The sequence below is a fragment of the Phyllopteryx taeniolatus genome, chromosome 15 (genome assembly GCF_024500385.1).
Source record: "Phyllopteryx taeniolatus isolate TA_2022b chromosome 15, UOR_Ptae_1.2, whole genome shotgun sequence".
NCBI lineage: Eukaryota > Metazoa > Chordata > Actinopteri > Syngnathiformes > Syngnathidae > Phyllopteryx > Phyllopteryx taeniolatus.
The window spans coordinates 18,115,055-18,138,140 of NC_084516.1; the positions used below are offsets into that span (position 1 = coordinate 18,115,055).

At 41.8% G+C, this 23,086-nt stretch overlaps 1 protein-coding gene across 2 annotated transcripts; it reads left to right on the forward strand.

The window, feature by feature from the left end:
- Nucleotides 1-3,588: 3,588 nt before the first annotated feature.
- Nucleotides 3,589-22,975, forward strand: fech (ferrochelatase). Of its 2 annotated transcripts, XM_061800315.1 has the most exons (11): nt 3,589-3,791; nt 5,716-5,806; nt 6,654-6,773; nt 7,165-7,313; nt 8,229-8,363; nt 9,459-9,565; nt 9,778-9,876; nt 10,123-10,230; nt 14,304-14,468; nt 15,576-15,635; nt 18,640-22,975. In XM_061800315.1, exons 1-11 carry the CDS (start codon nt 3,752-3,754, stop codon nt 18,775-18,777), a joined length of 1,212 nt encoding a protein of 403 aa, XP_061656299.1. In that variant the 5' UTR covers nt 3,589-3,751; the 3' UTR covers nt 18,778-22,975. The 2 variants fall into 2 exon arrangements, with proteins under 2 accessions (XP_061656299.1, XP_061656301.1); XM_061800317.1 differs by lacking the exon at nt 5,716-5,806.
- Nucleotides 22,976-23,086: the final 111 nt, after the last annotated feature.

Genomic DNA, 23,086 nt, shown 5'->3' on the forward strand with positions numbered 1-23,086 from the left:
GAGAAGGAGAAGACACATGGGTAAATATGAGCACTGGAAGTTAAATAACTTTCTTCAATAAGCAACACTCAAGCGAAAAGTCGGCCGGTGTACCACGAAGGTGCGGGAATACTCTGGCGCTGGAACACTGGGACTGCCAGGCTTAAATGCAGGCTGTGATCCGTGCTGATGGGAACCAGGTGCGCAGGCAAGGAGGTGACCAGTGCTGGAGAGAGGAACAGAGCGCTGCCCATGCTCTGCAGAGGGGGCTCAGTGTGCTGATCACCACATGCTCCCTCCTTTGTTTGGCATGGGTGACCCTGCCAGGGGCATAACGCCTCAGACAACTTAGCTCTATGGACCATTGGGGGACATGGACCCCTCCACCACGATAAGGTGATGGCTCAAGGAGGGTTCTTAGTCCTATTTCAAATTTGAGGCATTCATTGTAAAGGCAATCCTTATTGACAAAGCAAATGGTGGTGGCCCACTGAAATACACTTCTTTTTACAACAGTAAAGAAAGAAACTGCTGCTTTAAAATGATGTGAGTTGCACAACTGACATGTGCTGCCCTTCAAACTGACGATTACAAGTGCATAAATTACCCCAACTACTCTTTCATTCATACAATTGTCATAACTAAAGATGTGCAATAGTTCCCACACTTTCACAAATTCATTCATATCTCAGAAATAACAGCGTTTACTTTGCTGTCTGCTATTGTGTGAATGTAAAATGGCTGCCCTCGGGTGTATTGCAACAACATCATGAAGATCTCTCCGGTGGCAATAATGTTAAAGACGGCTTGAGTGAAAAGTATAAAAGCAGCAAAAAAAAACAAAAACGAACTCTTTGGACACTAAGATGAATTTGTTTTAGTTTTCATGGAAAAGCAGAAAAATCTGATGTGTCGAAAAATGTCATTAGCATCTCCAGAAAATGTTGCAAATCATCAAACATATCTTCTCTGAACGTGTCCAAACCATCAAGGTCTGGTCTAGGGACGTGGAATGTGACCTCTCTGGCAGGGAAGAAGCCCGAGTTGGTGTGCAAGGTGTGGGTATACTTATTGCCCCCCGGCTCGGCACCTGTACGTTGGGGTTCACCCCTGTGGATGAGAGGGTAGCCTCTCTCCGCCTTCGGGTGGGGGGACGGGTTCTGACTGTTGTTTGTGCCTATGCACCAAACAGAAGTTCAGAGTACCCACCCTTTTTGGAGTCCTTAGAGGGGGTGCTGGAGAGCGCTCCCGCTGGGGACTCCATCGTTCTGCTGGGGGACTTCAATGCTCACGTGGGCAATGACAGTGAGACCTGCAAGGCGTGATTTTGAGGAACGCCCCCCGATCAGAACCCGAGTGGTGTGCTGTTATTGGACTTCTGTGCTCATCAGGGATTGTCCATAACGACCAGCATGTTCATGCATACGGGTGTCCACATGTGCACTTGGCACCAGGCCACCCTAGGTCGCAGTTTGATGATCGACTTTGTGGTCGTGTCATCAGACTTGCGGCCGCATGTCTTGGACACTGAAGAGAGGGGAGGAGGTGTCAACTGATCACCACCTGGTGGTGAGTTGGCTCCGATGGTGGGGGAAGATGCCGGTCCAATGTGGTAGGCCCAAAACGTATTGTGAGGGTCTGCTTGGAAGTCTGGCAGAATCCCCTGTCAGAAGGAGTTTCAACTCCCACCTCCGACAGAACTTTGCTCATGTTCTGGGGGAGGCGGGGGACATCGAGTCCGAGTGGACCATGTTCCGCGCCTCCATTGCTGAGGTGGCCGACCGGAGCTGTGGGCGTAACGTGCTCGGTGCCTGTCGTGGAGGCAATCCCCGAACCCAGGAATGCCGTCAAGCTGAAAAAGGATTCCTAGCGGGCCTTTTGGGCCTATGGGACTCCTGAGGCAGCTGATGGGTACCAGCTAAGCGAATTGCAGCTTTGGTGGTTGCTGAAGCAAAAACTCAGGCATGGGATGAGTTCGGTGAGGCCATGGAGAAAGACTTCTTTTTGCAGATGATGTGGTTCTGTTAGCTTTATCAAGCCGTGATCTCCAACTCTCACTGGGGCGTTTCGCAGCCGAGTGTGAAGCGGCTGGGATGAGAATGAGCGCCTCCAAATCTGAGACCATGGTCCTCAGTTGGAAAAGGGTGGCGTGCCCTCTCCAGGTCGGGGATGAGATCCTGCCCCAAGTGGAGAAGTTCAAGTATCTTGGGGTCTTGTTCACGAGTGAGGGAAGAATGGAACGGGAGATCGACAGGCGGATCGGTGCAGCGTCTGCAGTGATGCGGACTTTTTATTGGTCTGTTGTGGTAAAGAAGGAGCGAAGCCGAAATATACCGTACTGTATATTACCAAGTAATTAATTTAACCTCTTCTTTGGAATGCACATGACATACACAGTTCAATGTTTCAGTACTTTTTGCACAACTTGCGGTTCTCTCACTAGGGACCGAATGGCAAAATTCACAACAGGTGTTTCATCATGAATGGATCAATACATTTCCTAGTAAGAACTAGTAAGACGAAACCTCGCCATTGCGAGACTTCAAACAGGACGTTCTCAGAGAGAAGTGGCCACTTAGTGTCATCAGCAGGTTGCGACAGATTTACAGAAAAGACTGGAAAAGTCATAGAAAGGCATAGAAATGGACATAAAGCTAAGCTGTAAAGGTTATGGTGCATTTTGCGTTCATCCTTCAATCTCGAAAGCTAAACGCAGGAGAGAATCCCAAAGTGTGCATGTTTCATTCTGTAAATCTTAGCTTAGATTTTAAGTGTTGAAACGCGACTGTTTGAAATTCATGTTATGGACAAGAGCAACCAGTAGATGGCAGCAGACAGTGACGATGAAGGGGAGAACCGTGCCAAACATTGTACGCGTTTATCATCACCGTGAGCCGTTCTCAATAGTTTGGACACATTAAACTGACATTTCACTCCTACACGAGCGTAACAAGAGGGAGGAAGGAAGAAGGAAGTGCTTCAAGAGGAGCAAGAAAAACCGGTACAATCTTCAAACGTGTAAAATCTCGATTCTGCTCGACTTGACCGTCTAAACGTAAACATATATAGGTTACGCAAGTTTAAAATGCTAAATACACACACACACATATATATATATATATATATATATATATATATATATATATATATATATATATATATATATACTATAATCATTCTAGACATTGCGTTGACGATTAACTGCTACTGTCGAGGGAGTGGGCGTGTCCACTCATTATATAGCAGCGTGACGTAACGCAACACATTGGCATCAAGTAGTCAAGCATCAGGAAGTGATTAAACGGAAGTGACAACATTGACCCCAGACAATAAAGTTTCCGCCAAGCCATGAACAAAACAAAAAAAAAACATTTGTATGTCTTTTAAAACCATTAAAACACAATGCAAGAGTGAAGCTGTACGCGTGCAAAGGTTTATTTTTTATTTTAAAGACAGTTGGCTGTCATTGAAGACAACATTAATTTCGCTTCCTTTCACTTTTAACTCTTACTGTATGCATTAGATATTCGGTAGAATAGGTCAACTTTTTGGAGCCGTTTTGACGTTCGAATAGCATCCGGAAGTAATAAGCATGCTGCCTAACTTGACATGGTTGGGACCCAGCCAGCTGGTGGCGGTGGCTGAAGGAATCTCGCTGACATATCGGACAACGAAATACAGAAAGACACGCGCGAGCACAGTTGAAGAGACCAGAAGTGCACGACTTGTTAATAAGCGTGTTTTGGGGGCTCGACAAAAATTGGAAAGTATCATGATGGCAATCCTGGGCAACGCCGGTCGCTTGATTCAATGTGAGTATTGCACAGTAATATGGAGCTAAATTAGCTCGGACGAAGCTATGTTTAGACATGAGAGTTGGGAATTGTTCACACATATTTCAACGTAGTAAATTATACTTGCGTCTTTGGCGCAGCCTAGTTACAGTTACAAGGGGAACACACTATGTAGTCTTGCATGAAGTAAATTACACACGAATACACAGTTGACATTGGCGTCAGTTTCGTAAATAAACGACAAAGGAAATGGTTGAGGACACGCGCGATCCGGTCAGGATTGTTCAAAATAAAAACACATGTTCGTAACATTCATTTGCCTTTCTTTAGAGACGTCTTTTCTAACAACTCTAATTAATTAAAACAAGTTTTGCGGTTCCAATTCGCTCTACATTTACGATGTTCCATCGCCAGTACAGGTCATAAAGCATCACCTTTTAATTAGTAGTTGTTTTACTTTGTAAACAAAATTCATATTTCCGGTACTGGCTAACCCGAAATTCGGCGGGTCTTTACAACAGTTCAACATGAGTAGGTTTTCAGGTTGAGTGTTACCTTTGCGCATTTAAATATATTTATTGATTGCAACGTGTTCATATTAGTAATATCGGTCTTAACCAGAAACATTACAATTTACTCTGTGGAGCATTTGATCTGAGTTACACAATTTAAGCATTGTAAACTTGCGTAACCTCAGTTGGCACCCTGGCGGCGCTTTGGGGTATTGTAGCATGAGTAATGAATGGGTCTTGAAAGAATTGGGAACACAGCAGCTCCTATCCGATACTTTTTTAATTATTATTATTTTTTTCATCTGAATTAAGGTCTTTCTACGTGTAGTCTTCTACTTGTAACTTTACATTGACTGTTTCACTCGGTGTGTTTGATGTGGTGCTAAAACTAAAGCTTTTCTCTGGGTACTTTGGTTTCCTTCTTACATTCTGGGGGGGAAAAAAACATGTATTAGGCTAATTGAGGACTCTAAATTGTCCATAGGTGTGTATGTGTACCCCGCAATTGATTGCAGGCGACCAGTCCAGGGTGTACACTGTCGCACCTCTTGCCCAAAGTCAGTCATAGGCCCTATCACATCCACAACCCTTATGAGGATAAACAGTACGAAAATGGATGGATGGATGGGTACATAGAGAAATGGTTCAAACAGCCAATTGGGATTTAATTTCAGTAGGCACCGTCTCCTCGCTATATCGTGAGTCACCTATTGTGGATTCAGTGCATTACAGATGTTTTTTTTCTCATTCGTATTTTTTTTGGTGGTAAAATAAACCCTTCGTAGCCTAAAAAAAAAAATCCAAACTGTAATAAATAAATTAATGTGAGTGCGAACGGTTGTTTGTTTGCATGTGCCCTGTGATTGGCTGGCGACCAGTTCAGGATGTACCCGAGGATAGCTGGGATAGGCTCCAGCACGCTCGCGACCCTAGTCAGAATAAGCGGAACAGACAGATGGATAAATAAATATTGCATGGAATAAAATGTACATAGTGTACAGTACTACTGTACATTACTGTATGTTTAAGAGTTTAAAAGGTGTTTAAGAGGAAAGAAAGTTTATAAGCGTATGGTAGGGGTTAATATGAGTGCGGGGAAGATTAATGAGAGTCTGGAGAGGTTCATACATCTTTAAAATATGTATAGGTAATCCCAAAAATATATGTTTGCAACTACGTGGAGTTCACCTATTGTGGGGATGGTCCGTAAACTAACCCCCGCAATAAATGAGGGAATACTGTATATAAGAAAAAAAGATTTTACTGTCGGTAGGAAAAAAAGACCGGTTTGTTTTTTTCTATGGATAGTTGGAAGCAGGAGGTGACAATTTGTAAAGTGCTCTATGTAAGTCAACATGTATATCTGTTTTCTTCATATGGCTCATGAACTAAGCAATATGTCAGATTGATTTTATTTGAATCTGCTGCAGTTGTCAGGAGCAGTGTCAGTCTAAGCGTGAGGGCACGTGCTACTGCTGCAGCTTTGGCCGATACTGCGACCCCAGAAACTCAGGACAATAGGTGAAAAACGCACGCATCCATGAACACACATATCAATGCTTGCATTTAGATTTCAGTGGTTTTTGCATCAGCAAAGATGGTGAAAAACCACCCTTATTTTATTTTTAAAACAAGTTGAATTTAAAAGCTTGAACTGGTCATTATGGACCCAATTATGCCATTTTGGTGCTAAAATTACCTTGTGAGCTGTGCCATCTCACGTGTCTGTTGGAGACTGATGTAGCAAGCAAGTAAGAAAGCTCTATTGTATCCTAACAGAGGATCTTCTTAGGTCAGGGTAGGAAGACCTCATTTAGCAGCTCAAGAGATCCAAAATATTAGAAACAACTCTCAGTATTATGTAGTGCAGTGAGTTCTACTCCACTGCAAACAACAACCACTATAATGAACATATTGTTAAATTATACCTCTTTGAGATGTCAGTCAAAACCACTTTGCTGTCACAATTTTTGACACAGCCCATGTCTGGGCTGTCATTAGATTGTGCAGCTGTAATGTGGTCATTGTGTGTATACTGTATTTAAGAAGAAAGCAAATAAATGCATGAATCAATACAACCAATGAGGGGGAAAAATGATGACTTTGCTAGATCCGGCTTATTTGGTTGAAAGATGCTTATTATATGCATGTATACATAATATACAGTATTCTAAACCATTGCCCAGTACGGTTCCCTGGCCTGTGGTCTTGTACAACTCCAGTAGGTATAGATTTTTAGAATGTGCAGGTGTAGCTAATGTTGTGAGTGTATACCAAATATTTATTATTAATCAGTTACACTCATTCTTTGCAGGGAGGAGAGGTAATGGCGTTGACATTAATTACTGCTTTTGAACCTGTTGTGCAGGAAACCCAAGACGGGCATCCTGATGCTGAACATGGGAGGACCTGAAAAACTAGAAGATGTACACGACTTCCTGCTGAGGCTCTTCATGGACACAGACCTGATGAAACTTCCAGTACAGAAGTACGGATTACTGTAATACACATTTGTGAAGCCATTTTAAGGGCAATACATTACAAGAAGTTGTTGGTTCATATTTTCCCAGAGTGATCTACAAGGTGAAGGTTGTACTGGATTCTGTGTGTCTCATTCTAACTCAAGGTTGATCAGGAGAACCGTGTTTCATGTTGCTCAGGTTAAGGAACCGGTGCAGCTGCACATTGTTGATTTCAGGGCAGTTGTGTGCAACCTTGACTACTAAGAAAGCAGCCTCATGTCCATGTGACTCTCAGGGTGTTTTTAATGTTTATAATATCTGGTTTGGACCAATTGTGTCAAGTCAAAACATTGAAGAATGTCTTCACTGTTTGTAATGTACAGTACATTCGCGTAATCGTTCTCCCGTGCTCCACAGTAAGCTCGGCCCATTCATTGCCAAGCGCCGCACGGCAAAGATCCAGGAGCAGTACAGTAAGATTGGAGGAGGCTCGCCCATCAAACGTTGGACGGCCGTGCAGGGAGAGGGCATGGTGAAGCTGTTGGATGAGATGAGCCCCGAGACAGGTGAGAGCGAGCATCCACACAGCAGCACACTGTACTCATCTAAAGACTCTCAAAGACCAAAGTGGTCACAAAATAGTCCCACTTGCATCTGGCACCTCAGGTCCTTCTAAATTTGGCAATGTCATGTAGTTGGAAGAAGGTATGGGTAACAAAGGTCCTGTGATCAGTTATTGATTGGGGTATCACAGTGGATCCATTGTGCTGCCTCACAACAAGGTTCTTGTTTGGAATCGTTAGCTGTGGCAGGTCTGTGTGCAACGAGTTATTGGAGAGTTTCTAGTCTGCTTCCTGACCACTGTGGAGGTGCCCTTGAGCAACGCACTGACCCTGTTTGCGTGCCACTGATTGTGCGCCCCTTTACCCTGACATTTTTCCTGTATGCAAAATATACAGTAGCGTTCAAGTTGAATTCCCCTTTCAGGGATTATAATCAGTATTAGTGATTAAAAAACACACACACACACACACACACAAGCTCTAGCGGAATATACAAACTCCACAAAGAAAGTTCCATGCTAAAGTCTCCAACCCAGAACCTTTGACTGTGATTCAGACAGGCTTACCACATGTTCCAATAATAATAGTTAATCCATGTTATCCGTAGTTGGTTGGAGTACTGGGAAATTATGTCCACTTGAATATTGAATTCTTGGTTGCATCAGCTGCAGTTTGTGGGTGCAAAAGGAAGATAGCCACACACTGAAGGAGTGGCTGCTCACACGCCTGCGTCACACCTCACTGATAACAACACAAACTGCGAGCAGCAGTTAGAAAGAAACTGACGACCGACAACCAAATCCAAAGATGACATCGTTGACAACTTGTCCTCTGCATTCTCCTGTCCTCCATCCCCCTAAACAATTATAGTGTGACTTTACATAGCACTTTGCAATCTCTCGTTTTCTTTCCCATCAGCCCCTCATAAGTTCTACATCGGTTTCCGGTATGTCCACCCACTGACTGAGGAGGCCATCGAGGAGATGGAGAAAGACGAAGTGGACCGAGCTGTGGCCTTCACACAATATCCACAGTACAGCTGCTCCACCACAGGTCACAGACACACATCATATATTGTAGATATATACATTAATCGTAATAAATAGTATTTAGTAAAATGACATACAACTGAGAGATTTTACCAAAATGCACCATGAAAATGAGGTGTTGGATGATTTACTGGTGTAAAAAAACTGTCTTTGCCTCTTTGTTTCTTTTACCTAATTAAGTTTTTTTTTTTTTTTTTTCTGATTTGGGTCACTATCACTATGAAGTGCAATTGCCTTTTGTGTCCACATCAAAATCACTCTGTAATCGTGACAATATAGGTGAGTAATGACGCTATGAGGTCTCATTACATGTGCCCAAACATTTGTACACATACAGTACCAGTACGATGGCAAGTCTCTTAAAATGTGTTTCCACCCTGTCATTGTGGGGTGACTCCCTCTTTAAGAAACCCGCTGACGTTGTCATTGACATTACTATCAGCATTTTGTATCTCTTCAATTGAAACAGTGGCTTGTTGCAGAGTCAATATTTACACGTAAGTTTAATCATTTTCAGCATATCATGTGCAGTTGGATGTTGTCAAGGTCAAAACGGTCCACCCTGTCATTGTCCATTAACCCTGTCAGCAAACTCGCATATTTTGCTGTTTGCCTGTGTTTATAAAAAAAATAATAATAAATGTGGGAGCTTGACCAATATCCATTTCTAGCAGCATAAAATGTACTTAATACAATGAATATGAAGTTTAATGGAAAAGCTCATATTGGTTCGTGTGAAATGGGGAAGTCCCAAAGGACCATAAGGTGCTTATGGTGATGTTGCCTCATTTGCCGACTGCCTGAGGAATCATCAAGTGACAGCACTTATTGATTATAAGCGCAACCTCCCAAAATATCCATTTTAATTTGTAAGCATTTGTTTTTAGAGATTCTCCATATTGCTTTCTTATGAGGGCATGCTTGACTGTATTGTTTTATTACCACCAGAGAGCAGCAAACACCCAATTGTTGTAATGCCAATCAATGACTTCAACAATAGTTTGGCTTAATAGGATGATAACATTTGTAACCAGTCAAATATTAACAATAGAGAATATATTTTTGTTTTTAATATGATTCTTTGTTGTTGTCTAAACAGGTAGCAGTTTAAACGCCATCTACCGTTACTATAGAAGCAGAGGCGACAGGCCGAAAATGTGCTGGAGTGTCATTGACCGTTGGCCCACACACCCTCTGCTGGTGGAGGTTAGACACACCACACACACACACACACACCACACACACTAATGGGGCAGAAAGAACATCTAGGCACAAAGTTGTCATAGCAACTAATGAGTCAAAAATACTTGTAAGCCTCATATACGTAGTTAGATGTCTTTGTGTCATTATGGCAGAGAGGAACGCCACTTTTTTATTTTATAAAAATAATGTGTGTGTGTGCACGCGCGTGCGTGCAGTGTTTTGCAGAACACGTCAGTAATGAGCTCCTGAAGTTTCCAGAAGAGAAGAGAGATGATGTAGTGATTCTATTCTCAGCCCATTCACTTCCTATGGCTGTAAGTGCAACATGATATCGCATGTCCTGCCGTACTGTTTTACTTCACCACTGAAACTATTTTAATATCAAATCCACTGCTATTGCTGACACATTCCGAAAGCATTAGTCGTACAGTTACAAATAATGAAAAGATATATTTACTAGTTGAAACACCCAAAATGTATGTACAATTAAACAATATGTTTACTACTCAACTGTGCCACTCCTCCTGACCGACAGTCCTATTGTTGTATAATGTGTGCAGGTTGTTAACAGAGGTGACCCATATCCTCAGGAAGTGGGCGCCACAGTTCAGAGAGTTATGGAGCGACTCGGACACTGTAACCCTTACAGACTGGTGTGGCAGTCCAGGGTAAACTCGCACTCTCTTCAGAATTTAAGCTGCTGATGCATTGGACCTATCTGCTGGCAATCTGGTTAACTTGAATGTATGAAACAGCGTAGCATAGATCCTACGGACATGCATTAGGAGAGTGATTCTCCAAGTGTGGTATCACTAGTGGTACGTTGGCTCTCTCTAGTGGAACTCAGTGCATGGTATAAGGTTGACGTTCATCTTACAGGGTTCCGACGCGAGTATGGAAAAGTATGGAATTTCCATCCATCCATTTTCCATACCGCTTATCCTCACTAGGGTCGCGGGTGAGCTGGAGCTTATCCCAGATGACTCCGGGTGAGAGGTGGGGTACACTTGATGCCAGACAATCGCAGGGCACATATAAACAAACAACCATTTGCACTCACATGCACACGTATGGGCAATTTAGAGTTTTCAATTACCATAATTTTTCGTGTATAATGCGCACCCCCAAAGTTGACCTCAAAATTCTGGAAAAGCCTTCTACTTGTATAATGCATTTTTACAATGCATGATTTTGCTTCTACCCATATGATCAAAACAAAGTATTTTTTCAAAGAATTATTCTGAAGTTAAGCACTTTATTTGAACATCATTTTGAAATTCACTGTGTTACATCACCTTTTCTTTTAATAACATTCAATCAATGTTTGGCAACTGAGGACACTAATTGTTGGAGCTCTGTAGGTGGAATTCTTTCCCATTCTTGCTGGATGTACAGCTTCAGCTGTTCGACAGTCCGGGGTCTCCGTTCTCGTATTTTACGCTTCATAATGCGCCAATGGGAGACAGGTCTGGACTGCAGGCAGGCCAGTCTAGTACCCGCACTCTTTTACTACAAAGCCACGCTGTTGTAACACATGCAGAATATGGTTTGGCATTGTCTTGCTGAAATAAGCAGGGGCGTCCATGAAAAAGATGTTGCTTGGATGGCAGCATATGTTTCTCCAAAACCTGTATGTACCTTTCAGCATTAATGGTGCCTTCACAGATGTGTAAGTTACCCATGTCATGGGCACTAACACAGCCCCATACCACAACAGATGCTGGCTTTTGAACTTTGCGTCCATAACAGTCCGGATTGTTCTTTTCCTCTTTGGCCCGGAGGACACGACGTCCACAATTTCCAAAAACAATTTGAAATGTGGACTCGTCGGACCACAGACCACTTTTCCACTTTGCATCAGTCCATCTTAGATGAGCTCGGGCCCAGAGAAGCCGGGGGTGTTTCTGGGTGTTGTTGATAAATGGCTTTTGCTTTGCATAGTAGAGCTTCAAGTTGCACTTCCGGATGTAGCGCCGAACTGTATTTACTGACATTGGTTTTCTGAAGTGTTCCTGAGCCCATGTGGTGATATCCTTTACACATTGATGTCTGTTTTTGATGCAGTGCCGCCTGAGGGATCGAAGGTCAAGGGCATTCAATGTTGGTTTTCAGCCTTGCCGCTTACATGCAGTGATTTCTCCAGATTCTCTGAACCTTTTGATGATATAATAGCTGAATAGTGTTTACCAGTACCTTCCCTTAGAAAGTTATGGGATTGGAATGATTCTTCATAGTCAAGCCCTCAGGTGTTTTGACGACAAAATATTATAATTATAATATATTCTTTGAATTTCTTACTGAGAAGTCCGGAAATTAGGGTCTGGAAAGAATTTTGCTTCATTTAATGAAGCATTTATCTAGGTATAGTTCTTATTGAACTTACAGTGGGTACGGAAAGTTTTCAGACCCCCTTCAATTTTTCACTCTTTGTTATATTGCAGCCATTTGTTAAAATCATTTAAGTTCATTTTTTTTCCTCATTAATGTACACACAGCACCCCATATTGAAATGTAAGTGTTGAAATCTTTGCTGATTTATTAAAAACGAAAAACTGAAATATCACACAGCCATAAGTATTCAGACCCTTTGCTGTGACACTCATATATTTAACTTGGGTGCTGTCCATTTCTTCTGATCATCCTTAAAATGGTTCTACACCTTCATTGGAGTCCAGCTGTGTTTAATTATACTGATTGGACTTGATTAGGAAAGCCTCACACCTTTCTATATAAGACCTTACAGCTCACAGTGCATGTCAGAGCAAATGAAAATCATGAGGTCAAAGGAACTGCCTGAAGAGCTCAGAAACAGAATTGTGGCAAGGCACAGATCTGGCCAAGGTTACAAAAAAACTGCTGCACTTTACGTTCCCAAGAGCACAGTGGCCTCCATAATCCTGAAATGGAAGACGTCTGGGACGACCAGAACCCTTCCTAGAGCTGGCCGTCTGGCCAAACTAAGCAATTGGGGGAGAAGAAGATGATTATTGCGGCTGAGCTCCAGAGATGGAAGAAAGTTCTAGAAAGTCAACCATCGCTGCACCCCTCCATAGTCAGGGCTTTATGGCAGAGGAGCTTGACGGAAGCCACTTCTCAGTGCAGTTTCAGCGTCTGGGATAGGATGACTGGTTGCAAACGAAGGAAAGATGAATGCGGCCAAGTACAGAGACATACTGGACGAAAACCTTCTCCAGAGTGCTCAGAACCTCAGACTGGGCCGAAGGTTCACCTTCAAAAAAGACAATCACCCTAAGCACACAGCTAAAATACCGAAGGAGTGGCTTCACAACTACTCCTTGACTGTTTTTGAATGGCCAAGCCAGTGCCCTGACTTAAACCCAATTGAGCATCTCTGGAAAGACCTGAAAATGGATTCCCACCAACGTTCACCATCCAACCTGACAGAACTGGAGAGGATCTGCAAGGAGGAATGGCAGAGGATCACCAAATACAGGTGTGAAAAATGTGTTGCATCATTCCCAAAAAGACTCATTAGCTCAAAAGGGTGCGTCTACTAAATACTGAGCAAAGGGTCTGAATACCTATGGCTGTGTGATATTTCAGTTTTTCTTTTGTAATAAATCAGCAAAAATTTCAACAATTATGTTTTTTTTTCTGTCAATATGGAGTGCTGTGTGGACATTAACGTGGAAAAAAGGAACTTAAATGATTTTAGCAAATGGCTGCAATATAAAAAAAAAGAATCTCCATTTTTTACTTTTTAAGTAGTAAAGTAAATTTTTTATAATACAGTTCAGTTAAATTCAACTTTTAATTACAATATGTTTGTGTTTTATCTTAAAGAACACTTTTTAAACATTTAGGTCAAATATATATTTAATTGAATCATTATTTAAGTACACAATTTATGTTCCTATGTTTAAGCGCAGTGTTAATGTTCAAATTATGCAGAATGTTACAGTGGCTTACAATAATAGATATTCTTTTTAGGATTAAAGTGTCTCTTTCATTTTTGATGAATACTTAGGTCTACTATGATACTGCATTTTAGCGTTGCCATCATGGTGGTACAAAAACATTATTATTTTTTTTTGAGGTGGTACTTGCAATAGGAGGTGTCAGCGTAAACAGCTAAACATGAAGGTGCCGGAGAAGATGACAGGCCTAATTTCCTTGCTTTATAGTCCTTCCAGACTGAGCTAGTGTTGGCCCAAGGAACTTATATTTGCAACAAGGGCCTTCCTTATATTTATTTTCACACATCATACGGTGCACAGAGAAGCTTCAGCTGAAATGAAGTATCTGTAGCATGTATCAACTTTTATGAAAACCCCGCATTCAGTACTACTGTACATTCACTGTTATCTGTTTAACTGACCAATATTTTTTTAAATTTTATTTACATATTTTTTTTTTTTTTTTATTGTCAAGGTTGCATGTTCAACTTATGAAGTCTTTTCAGTCCAACTATTGTAACTTCAGAAGTTGCCGGTTTTTATTTTGTCACCAGAAGATGGAGCCATATGTCTATCTAATCATGAAGTCTTCAAAAGCAATGCGCTGAACGCTCAGGTGGAGACAATTTTGTTTCTCATATGAGAGCGTGTGTTAGAGGACAAGATGAAGCAAATGTTCTCTGGGTGGTTGAGAACTGTCAATATATATGACAATGTTGCTGCGACATTTATTAAAAACAGATAATTGAAGAGAACATGAGTGTGTTGTGTTGTTTGTGTCAAGCGGAACTCAAGTGCATCATGTCCTGTGTTTCATCCCTCAGGTGGGGCCCATGGCATGGCTCGGCCCCCAGACGGATGAGGTCATTAAAGGTCTTTGTGAAAGGGGGAAGAAGAACATCCTGCTAGTGCCAATCGCCTTCACCTCCGATCACATCGAGACTCTACATGAGCTGGACATCGAGTATGGACAAGTGCTGGGTGAGGAGGTGAGACGTTGCCCACGTTTCCTCTGCTTTGGAAAAATCGTATAGAGGATTACACTGTCTGCAGACTGTCAGAATAATACCAATAATGAAACTATTCATTTGGATCTTTTTTTCTTTGTTAAATAAACTTTGTCACTCTAATATTTATTTAGGAAAAGTTCACTCTTATTAAACTGACCAACTGGGGTTTTTCAGCTCAATAGCCAAGTTGGAAATGTGGCTCCTCCCTCGGGTCCAAAGTTTAAGAAAAAAAAAAAAAAATCTATAATCTATTGTCATAACATCAACATATACATGAACCATTGATAAACTACATTATAACCAAGTTTTGGACTGAATTGAAACAACATTAACATTTAAATCTTACAATGTCTTCCACAAAGGAGAATAGTGTCTCATTGCCGTGGCAACCCCAGAGCACCTAATTTATCGGTCAATATTTTTTGGTGGAGCAGCCAGGACCCCTTGGAAGTCTAGAGGATCAAATAACATTATTGGAACTCTGCTCTACAGAGAATGTTCAGGATGTGTGTTAGGTTCTGTCTATGTCCTGCAGCCGAGTGTCATGTCTGTCGGAAGGCACCAGCAAGGTGACCACAGATCAATGTGACTGGTGCCACGAAAAAACAAGCGCACGTGCACACAGACAATTTGCACATTTGCTGCCCTATTACTTTATTCGCAAAGTATAGGCTTTAAACTAATATGATATACCTGTATGTAAATGTCCAATTCCAAATGTCAGTGTCCAAGTTTCTAAGTAACAATGGTCCCCACAATGATGGACATTTCTACCAGCAAAGAATAATACATTTTATTTATACGGGCACTCAACGACATCGTACATAGACTGCTCCATTTCATGGATCTCAACAGCCAATAATTGGAGCTCAGAACAAAACGCTTGAGTTTCTTAAAAAAAATTTACAGCAGAAATTAAAACACTTATGTTAACCTCACGCGCTTAAAGGTTTCTGATGCTTTTGTCGATGAACTGTCTATGGCTCATTTTTTTTAAAAGCATAATATATGCTAAACTGTGGGGACATTGGTAAATTTGGGATCTTTGATTTGATTTTGTTTTCATTTGATTTCCTCCCTTGTCAGTGTGGTGTGGAGAACCTCAGGAGAGCAGAGTCGTTGAATGGGAATCCTCTGTTTATGAAGGTATAAACGCCCACACACAAGTAATCTTTTATGTGCTGCACCAACATATAGAAGCACAAAATGGTGAAACGGAATGACAATGATATACACTTTTATGCGACAATAAATGGTGAAAAAGTGTGGTGTTCGTTAATGTAATAATGTCAAAAGAGGCAAAAATATACAGGTATATTTTATTGTCTTTTAAAGATAGCAGTTATAAAGACATGGCTGCTGTCTACTTGCTGGTGTGCAACAGATCTGAACTATATGTACAGTACTTTGTTATGGAAAACAGCAAACATGTCACAGAACTTGAAGCATCCCTTAAAGGAACTGTTACTCCTGGATTCCTCTAAAACACAACAATGTTTAAGGAGCTTTTTCACAGAGGAGAGCTCCAGTCGTGCTAGAAAATCGGTCGTAAATAATGAAATAATGAACATATAGTTCGTTATTTAAGATTGGCGGCCCCGACTTGTTTCGGACACTAAAATTGGGACAAATTGACTCCAACAAACCACACAATGGGCGTGTTGCTTGAACACAACCCACCAAACGTATGGTGCACAAAACAAACACACCTCTACTGCTTACCACAACTACCATGAATCATTCAAGTGTATAACTAAAATGTAAGTAAGAAATATGGGAAAGATTTTTGGCAATTTTAATGGATGGAGCAGCTTGTTGGTAATAAGTGAGTGGCGTACAGTTAGGGGGTGATAACAATTCATCAAAAGGATGAAGGGTCCATGACTGACTGGGGGCATGTAAAATAGTATTTTCAATTTTGTGGCATTGAAGTGGATTTGAATTGTGTTTTTTTGTTTGTTTTTTTCCCCCTCCCCCCCAGGGCCCCAAGTACCCGGCAGTTGAGTGTTAGTGTACTCTAGTAGACTGCTCGTCTATGGGAACTTAACATGGATGAGTACAATTGCTTAAAGGCTTTCTACTCTTGCAGTTGAGCATTATGAGATGCGCACAAGATACCACTTGTACCACTTCTTCTTTCCATTATCTCAAATTGCTAATGGCCATGTCACATTCATGTATGACTGGCAGCAACTGTGTACATACATACTGTATGTAGTACGTAGAGTGGAGAGCCTGGAGTTGTGTGATTTAATAAAGGAAGGGAGGTGGGACGCGATGCAGGACGGACACATAGGAGACGACGGTTGCGTGGAATAAGTAAACTCCACGCAGGATGCTGTCAATAAATGGATTCCCAACCCTCCCCTCTGCTCTCGTTCCTATCTTCTGCCTTTCCTTTTCTCTTCTTTCTCATTTCTGCCTTTCCTCCTCCTATCGCTCACTCCTCCCGACTCCACTGCCTCCCTTTACTCTCTGCCCTGCAACGGCTAAATGCTCCAACTCTAACAGTTCTTTGAGTGTTGTGTTTCGTGTGCATGTGTGTGAGGGAGGGGTTTATTAAAGCGAGGGGCAGATCAATGGGAATCTTAAGAGCTGACTACAGGAGAACTGAACTGCCCAGCTGTCTGGCTGGTCAAGCCCGCCTTTGCTCAGAGCCCCCTTGCCAGGCCTGTGTGTGCGTGTTTAAATCCATAGCAGAGATGATCATGTCTGCAACAGACAACATGTCTTCTCTACTGTGTTAACTTTTGAATAGCTTCTCCTCCTTTCAGTAATTTGGGTACACAATGACAATTCACTACAATATACTGTAAGACAGTCGCTATATTTGCAACCAGCAGGAACGTTTAATAACCATTATACAGACTGTTCAGGCTTATAGTGGTTATTTCTAGTGCATATACGGCTGTCGTCTCCTATGTGCTTAAGTGGGAAAATACCCCCACCGTTGTGCAATTAATTATCTGCCTGCACAGATTCTCCCATCCTCTTAAGTGTGTCATTTACGCACCTTCATACCAGATCCACACACTGGGTGGACCAAACCCAAAATGTGGCCGTTCCCTGTCAAATCTGGCCCTGCATACATTGTCCTGTTGACTTAAGCACATTTCCTCTTACGCAAGTCACGAGTTGTAGTAAGTCAAGCGCCCCAGGAAGGTGGCACAAAATAGCGCACTTGAAGTTTGGGTGCAGTTACAATATACACCACCAATAATATTGCAAAGGAGACTTCCAGAAAGCTAGCAAATTGTCACTGTCACAGTTTTTCTTTCTTTTTACTTTCTTTCTTTCACTGCAGTCTCATGCAGTCCTATGCCAACATTGGCATTCACCTATGTTGACATCAAGGCTCAGCTCTTCAGCTAGACCGATCACCCCATAACTGGCAGAGGTCACCAAGCTCTGTGCGTGGCTGTACAGAGAGATTGAACAAAAACTATTTACTGACTCGATAAAAGAGCCGGTTTGAGTTGGCTATTGCAGCGTTTTAGCTGTGATATTTATGGAGGAGAATATCGGCACGAGCTGACTTTTTTCCCCCCACTGTTTGTTTACGGTACTCACATACAACTGTGAGGAGCGATTACATTTCAAGCATTTTCCCAGCCGGCGTTAAAACAAAAGCGTTTGGAGTTTTTTTTATGAAAAAAGAAAAACTGACCGGCTCGTTGAAGAGAACAAGCGTAGGCCACCCACTAATTACAACCACATTCATCATTATAGCATAATGGTGAGTTGCATTTGTAATCATTGTATTTGTTTTATGCCGTTCCGTAAAAATCTGTCTGTGACGCAAAAAAGGTTGGGTGGGGGGGATCGCCGGTCAAGCTGTGTAGCCAGAGCAGTTCGCACGTCCCGACCGGCCGGCTACACTGCTATTTAAGGTCTTTGAAAATTGTAAGTGTGCTTTATCTTTTTCATGGATCTAAATGAAATTCACAAGTCTGAGGAAAAGAACATGTTCCAGGATTTCCACGTAGCCTATGAGGGTGCGAAAGATGGACTCCGATATAGCAGGGGTTCATTGTATACTTTTCACAATGTTACCATTTGAGCTTGACTAATTGCCTCTCTTGTTTATTTAGTGTACTATCATAGCATGGTAGAAGTAGCCAAATAACTACATTTCTTTGGTCTTGTCCAGGCTCTGGCAGAACTGGTCCAATCCCACCTGAAGTCCAATGAGCCATGTTCCCGCCAGCTGACCTTGCGCTGCCCGCTGTGCACCAATCCCACCTGTGGGGAGACCAAGGCCTTTTTTGCCAGCCAGAAACTGTCATAGAACATGTGCACAGACAAGCACGCCCGTGCTACCTCTGGAGACATTACGAAGATATGTACTGCGCAATGTGGAAAGTCAGTTCATACCGACTTACACCTTTTTAAAAAAGGAGAACTTAAGCCAAAATTCCTTTTGTAAGAATACGTCGTATACACCTCCACTGGTCTAAACGCAGTATTCTTATTCATATTGCGTTTGTGCAAGGAGGATTGAAACATTAAATCATCAGTTTTCACCCATCTCAGGTAGCCGCCATGTTGGGCAATGTCCCCCTCTGCTGTCGACTGAAGTTAACGTCACAAGTTAACATACATTTTGGATGACAAAATTTTAGCCCGTTTGGGTTCAATCCATCATGTCATCAACCCTTATTTATGCTTGTTATCGCAACATAAACGGGGAGTCCGTTTAGCTGTTTTCCTGGTCACATGATGTTACGCATATAGCTGTTACACGCGGGGGTAGTTGTGAAATTAATTTCAGGTCGACAGCAGGAAGGGGCTACCTGAGATGGATGAAAATTGATGAATTAATCTGTTTTAATTCTTATTCCACAAATGCAATATTAATCAGAATACTGTCAGTCTACTTGAGGAAGATACAAACTATTCTTGCAAAAATGCATTTTGGCTTTTAGTTCCCCTTTAAGGAAAAACGTCAAAGGAAAAGGTTGGAATAAGCTATGTGTTAGCATCTTGTACTTTTTTCAGTTTCTTTTGTTTACACAGAAACAGTTTAGTAATCTTTTTGCTTCGTTTTGGGAGTCGGAGCGGCATGGCGGACGACTGGTGAGCACATCCACCTCCCAGTTCTGAGGACTCAGGTACAAATCCAGCCTCTCCTGTGCAGAGTTTGCATGTTCTCCCCGTGCCTGCGTGGGCTTTCTCCGGGCACTCCGGTTTCCTCCCACATCCCAAAAACATGCGTGCTAGGTTAATTGAAAACTCTAAATTGCCCATAGGTGTGAATGTGAGTGTCATTGGTTGTTTGTTTATACAGTGGGTATGGAAAGTTTTCAGACCCCCTTACATTTTTCACTCTGTTATATTGCAGCCATTTGTTAAAATCATTTAAGTTCATTTGTTTCCTCATTAATTTACACACAGCACCCCATATTGACACAAAAAAATGAATTGTTGAAAGTTTTGCAGATTTATTAAAAAAGAAAAACTGAAATATCACACAGCCATAAGTATTCCAACCATTTGCGGTGACACTCTTGTATTTAACTCACGTGCTGTCCATTTCTTCTGCTCATCCTTGAGATGGTTCTAGACCTTCATTGGAGTCCAGCTGTGTTTGATTATACTGATTGGACTTGATTAGGAAAGCCACACCCCTGTCTATATAAGACCTTACAGCTCACAGTGCATGGCAGGGCAAATGAGACTCATGAGGTCAAAGGAACTGCCTGAAGAGCGCAGAGACAGAATTGTGGCAAGGCACAGATCTGTCCAAAGTTACAAAAATATATAGATGCTGCACTTAGGGTTCCTAAGAGCACAGTGGCCTCCATAATCCTTAAATGGAAGACATTTGGGACGACCAGCACCCTTCCTAGAGCTGGCCATGCGTCCAAACTGAGTAATTGGGGTAGAAGAGCCTTGGTGAGAGAGGTAAAGAAGAACCCAAAGATCACTGTGGCTGAGCTCCAGAGATGCAGTCGGGAGATGGGAGAAAGTTCTAGAAAGTCAACCATCACTGCAGCCCTCCACAAGTCGGGGCTTTGTGGCAGTGCAAGACACATGAAAGCCCGCATGGAGTTTGCTTAAAAAAAAAAACATCTGAAGGACTCAAAGATGGTGAGAAATATGATTCTCTGGTCTGATGATACCAAGATAGAAATTGTTGGCCTTAGTTCTAAGTGGCATGTGTGGAGAAAACCAGGCACTGCTCATCACCTGTCTAATACAGTCGCAACAGTGAAGCATGGTGGTAGCAGCATGAATGTGAACAAAAGATGAATGTGGCCAAGTACAGAGATATTCTGGACGAAAACCTTCTCCAGAGTGCTCAGAACCTCAGACTGGGCCAAAGGTTCACCTTCCAAAAAGTCAATGACCCTAAGCACAGCTAAAATACCGAAGGAGTGGCTTCAGAACAACTCTGTGACTGTTGACTTGAATGGCCCAGCCAGAGGCCTGACTTAAACCCAATTGAGCATCTCTGGAAAGACCTGAAAATGTCTGTCCACCAACCTTCACCATCCAACCTGACAGAACTGGAGAGGATCTGCAAGGAGGAATAGTAGATGATCCCCAAATGCAGGTGTGAAAAACTGCATAATTCCCAAAAAGACTCATGGCTGGATTAGCTCAAAAGGGTGCTTCTACTAAATACTGAGCAAAGGGTCTGAATACTTAAGGCTGTGTGATATTTCAGTTTTTCTTTTTTAATAAATCTGCAAAAATTTCAACAATTCAGTTTTTTTTCTCCTGTCAATATGGAGTGCCGTGTGAACATTGATGTGGAAAAAATGAAGTTAAATGATTTTAGCAAATGGCTGCAATATAAAAAAAGAGTGAACATTTTAAGGGGGTCTGAATACTTTCCGTACCCACTGTATGTGCTCTGCGATTGGCTGGCGATCGGTTCAGGGTGTACCCCGCCTCTTGCCCAGAGTCAGCTGGAATAGGCTCCAGCACGCCCGTGACCCTAGTAAGGATAACCGGTACGGAAAATTGAAGGATGCTGGATTCAGTGGAAAAGTGTGAAACATATGCAAATATTAAAAGTCAGCTGATGGTAAAAATATTACAAGTTTAACTGCTCAAGGTCTGTGTCTAAATAGAAGCGATAACTGCAGAAACATCTTTATCCCATCAAAATAACAATCAAAAATCATTGCACTGTTTTTAAGTCCCTTTTTTTTTTTTTTTTTTTTTTTTTTTTTTTGCTAAAGTTTGTTCTTCCATTCCATCATCTTGGTCCCTGATAACTACTTTCTTGTTTGTCTGCTGACTGACTGCAGTCGGAAGGTTGTGATGTTTTCCTCTTTGTGGTGGTGTAAACATTCAAGCATAAGTGGTAATCACATTGCTGGGCTTACAAACAACCTTGCCTCAATTCTAGAGATAGTTTATTAACTTTCTTTATAACTGCTGTTAACCATATTCTCTAGATTTTTGTAAACTTCCATGTCTCGTAGCAGGATGTTTCAAGGTCAACTGTCTGCTTAGCCATCCATCCTTGAGATTCTTCATGAATTATTATGTTTAAAAATGGCAACTCTTTGCTGAAAAAAAAATCCTCCCTTCTTGAGATGTATAAATGTCCCCTAAAGATATTCCGTTGTTTTTGTCCTATGTTGCCATCATAATGTGCCTTTTACATATATATATTTTTTACAGCTAATTGAGAAAAATGAATTTACCGAATGGCATGCTTGATCATTGGCCCGATTGACGCCAAATAAGTTAACAGTTAGGCCATGGGTTCTCTTTAAAAAGAGAATGTAATCTTCGATAAAGCATAAGAACCCTATTGAAGGGGAAATGAGAGCATCACATGTTCCATGTTAGACTGTCTTACTCTTGTCAACATTGGTACATTGTAACCACTGGTATTCTCCTGAACTACTAGCATAATTTTACAGATGTAGTTTTGCTTCCGCATCAACCATCCTCCCCTAAAATGCATCCAGAATTGCAATTTACACCAAAGTCTCTCTTCACATACGCAAACTCGTGATGCTTGTGCTTCCAAAATTTGCTCAAAATATATAGAGAAATGAGGCTGCGTGAAGTGTCAACATTGTTTGTACGAGGTTTCCAGACTACATTAAGGAAGTGTTTGTACACAGCTAATCCCAGACACATTTAGTATAGGCTGTGAGCTAAAATAAGCTAAGATCATTGCAAAACAATACAGTTACACCATGGCCACGGGCCAACACATACCGCTTAACTGTAGCGCACAATTTGGGGGAGAAAAAGTCATTCAAGCAGTTGAATGGGGTTATCTGTTGTTCAGCCTAAAGCAATGTCTGCTGCCAAAAGGTGGCATAGAATTACTTTATAATTAAGATTAGCAGGGGTTTTTTTCCCCCCAGCTCCAGCATATTTCTGTTTGCATTTATTTATTTGCGTTTGATTTGTTGTGTCATGGAACACATTTTTCCACAGTTTAAAACAACAATTGACTCTTGGTGTGTCAGCATGTCTTCCTGTATTATGGTCAAATAAATGGCAAAATGTGATGCACGACAACTGTGATTTCTGACGATTGTGAGAGACCGACTAGCTTTTTCAAAAACAAAATGACATTCAGAAGTGTCACTGCCAGGAGTCCACAAACCCATAATTGCCTA

What these genes read in the sequence shown, in the direction of transcription:
- fech (XM_061800315.1), top strand. Translation starts at nt 3,752, where the DNA reads ATGATGGCAATCCTGGGCAACGCCGGTCGCTTGATTCAAT. An exon ending in GTACAGCTGCTCCACCACAG is followed by an intron (nt 8,364 to 9,458) that starts GTCACAGACACA and finishes TTGTCTAAACAG; the next exon opens with GTAGCAGTTTAAACGCCATC. An exon ending in GACTGGTGTGGCAGTCCAGG is followed by an intron (nt 10,231 to 14,303) that starts GTAAACTCGCAC and finishes TTCATCCCTCAG; the next exon opens with GTGGGGCCCATGGCATGGCT.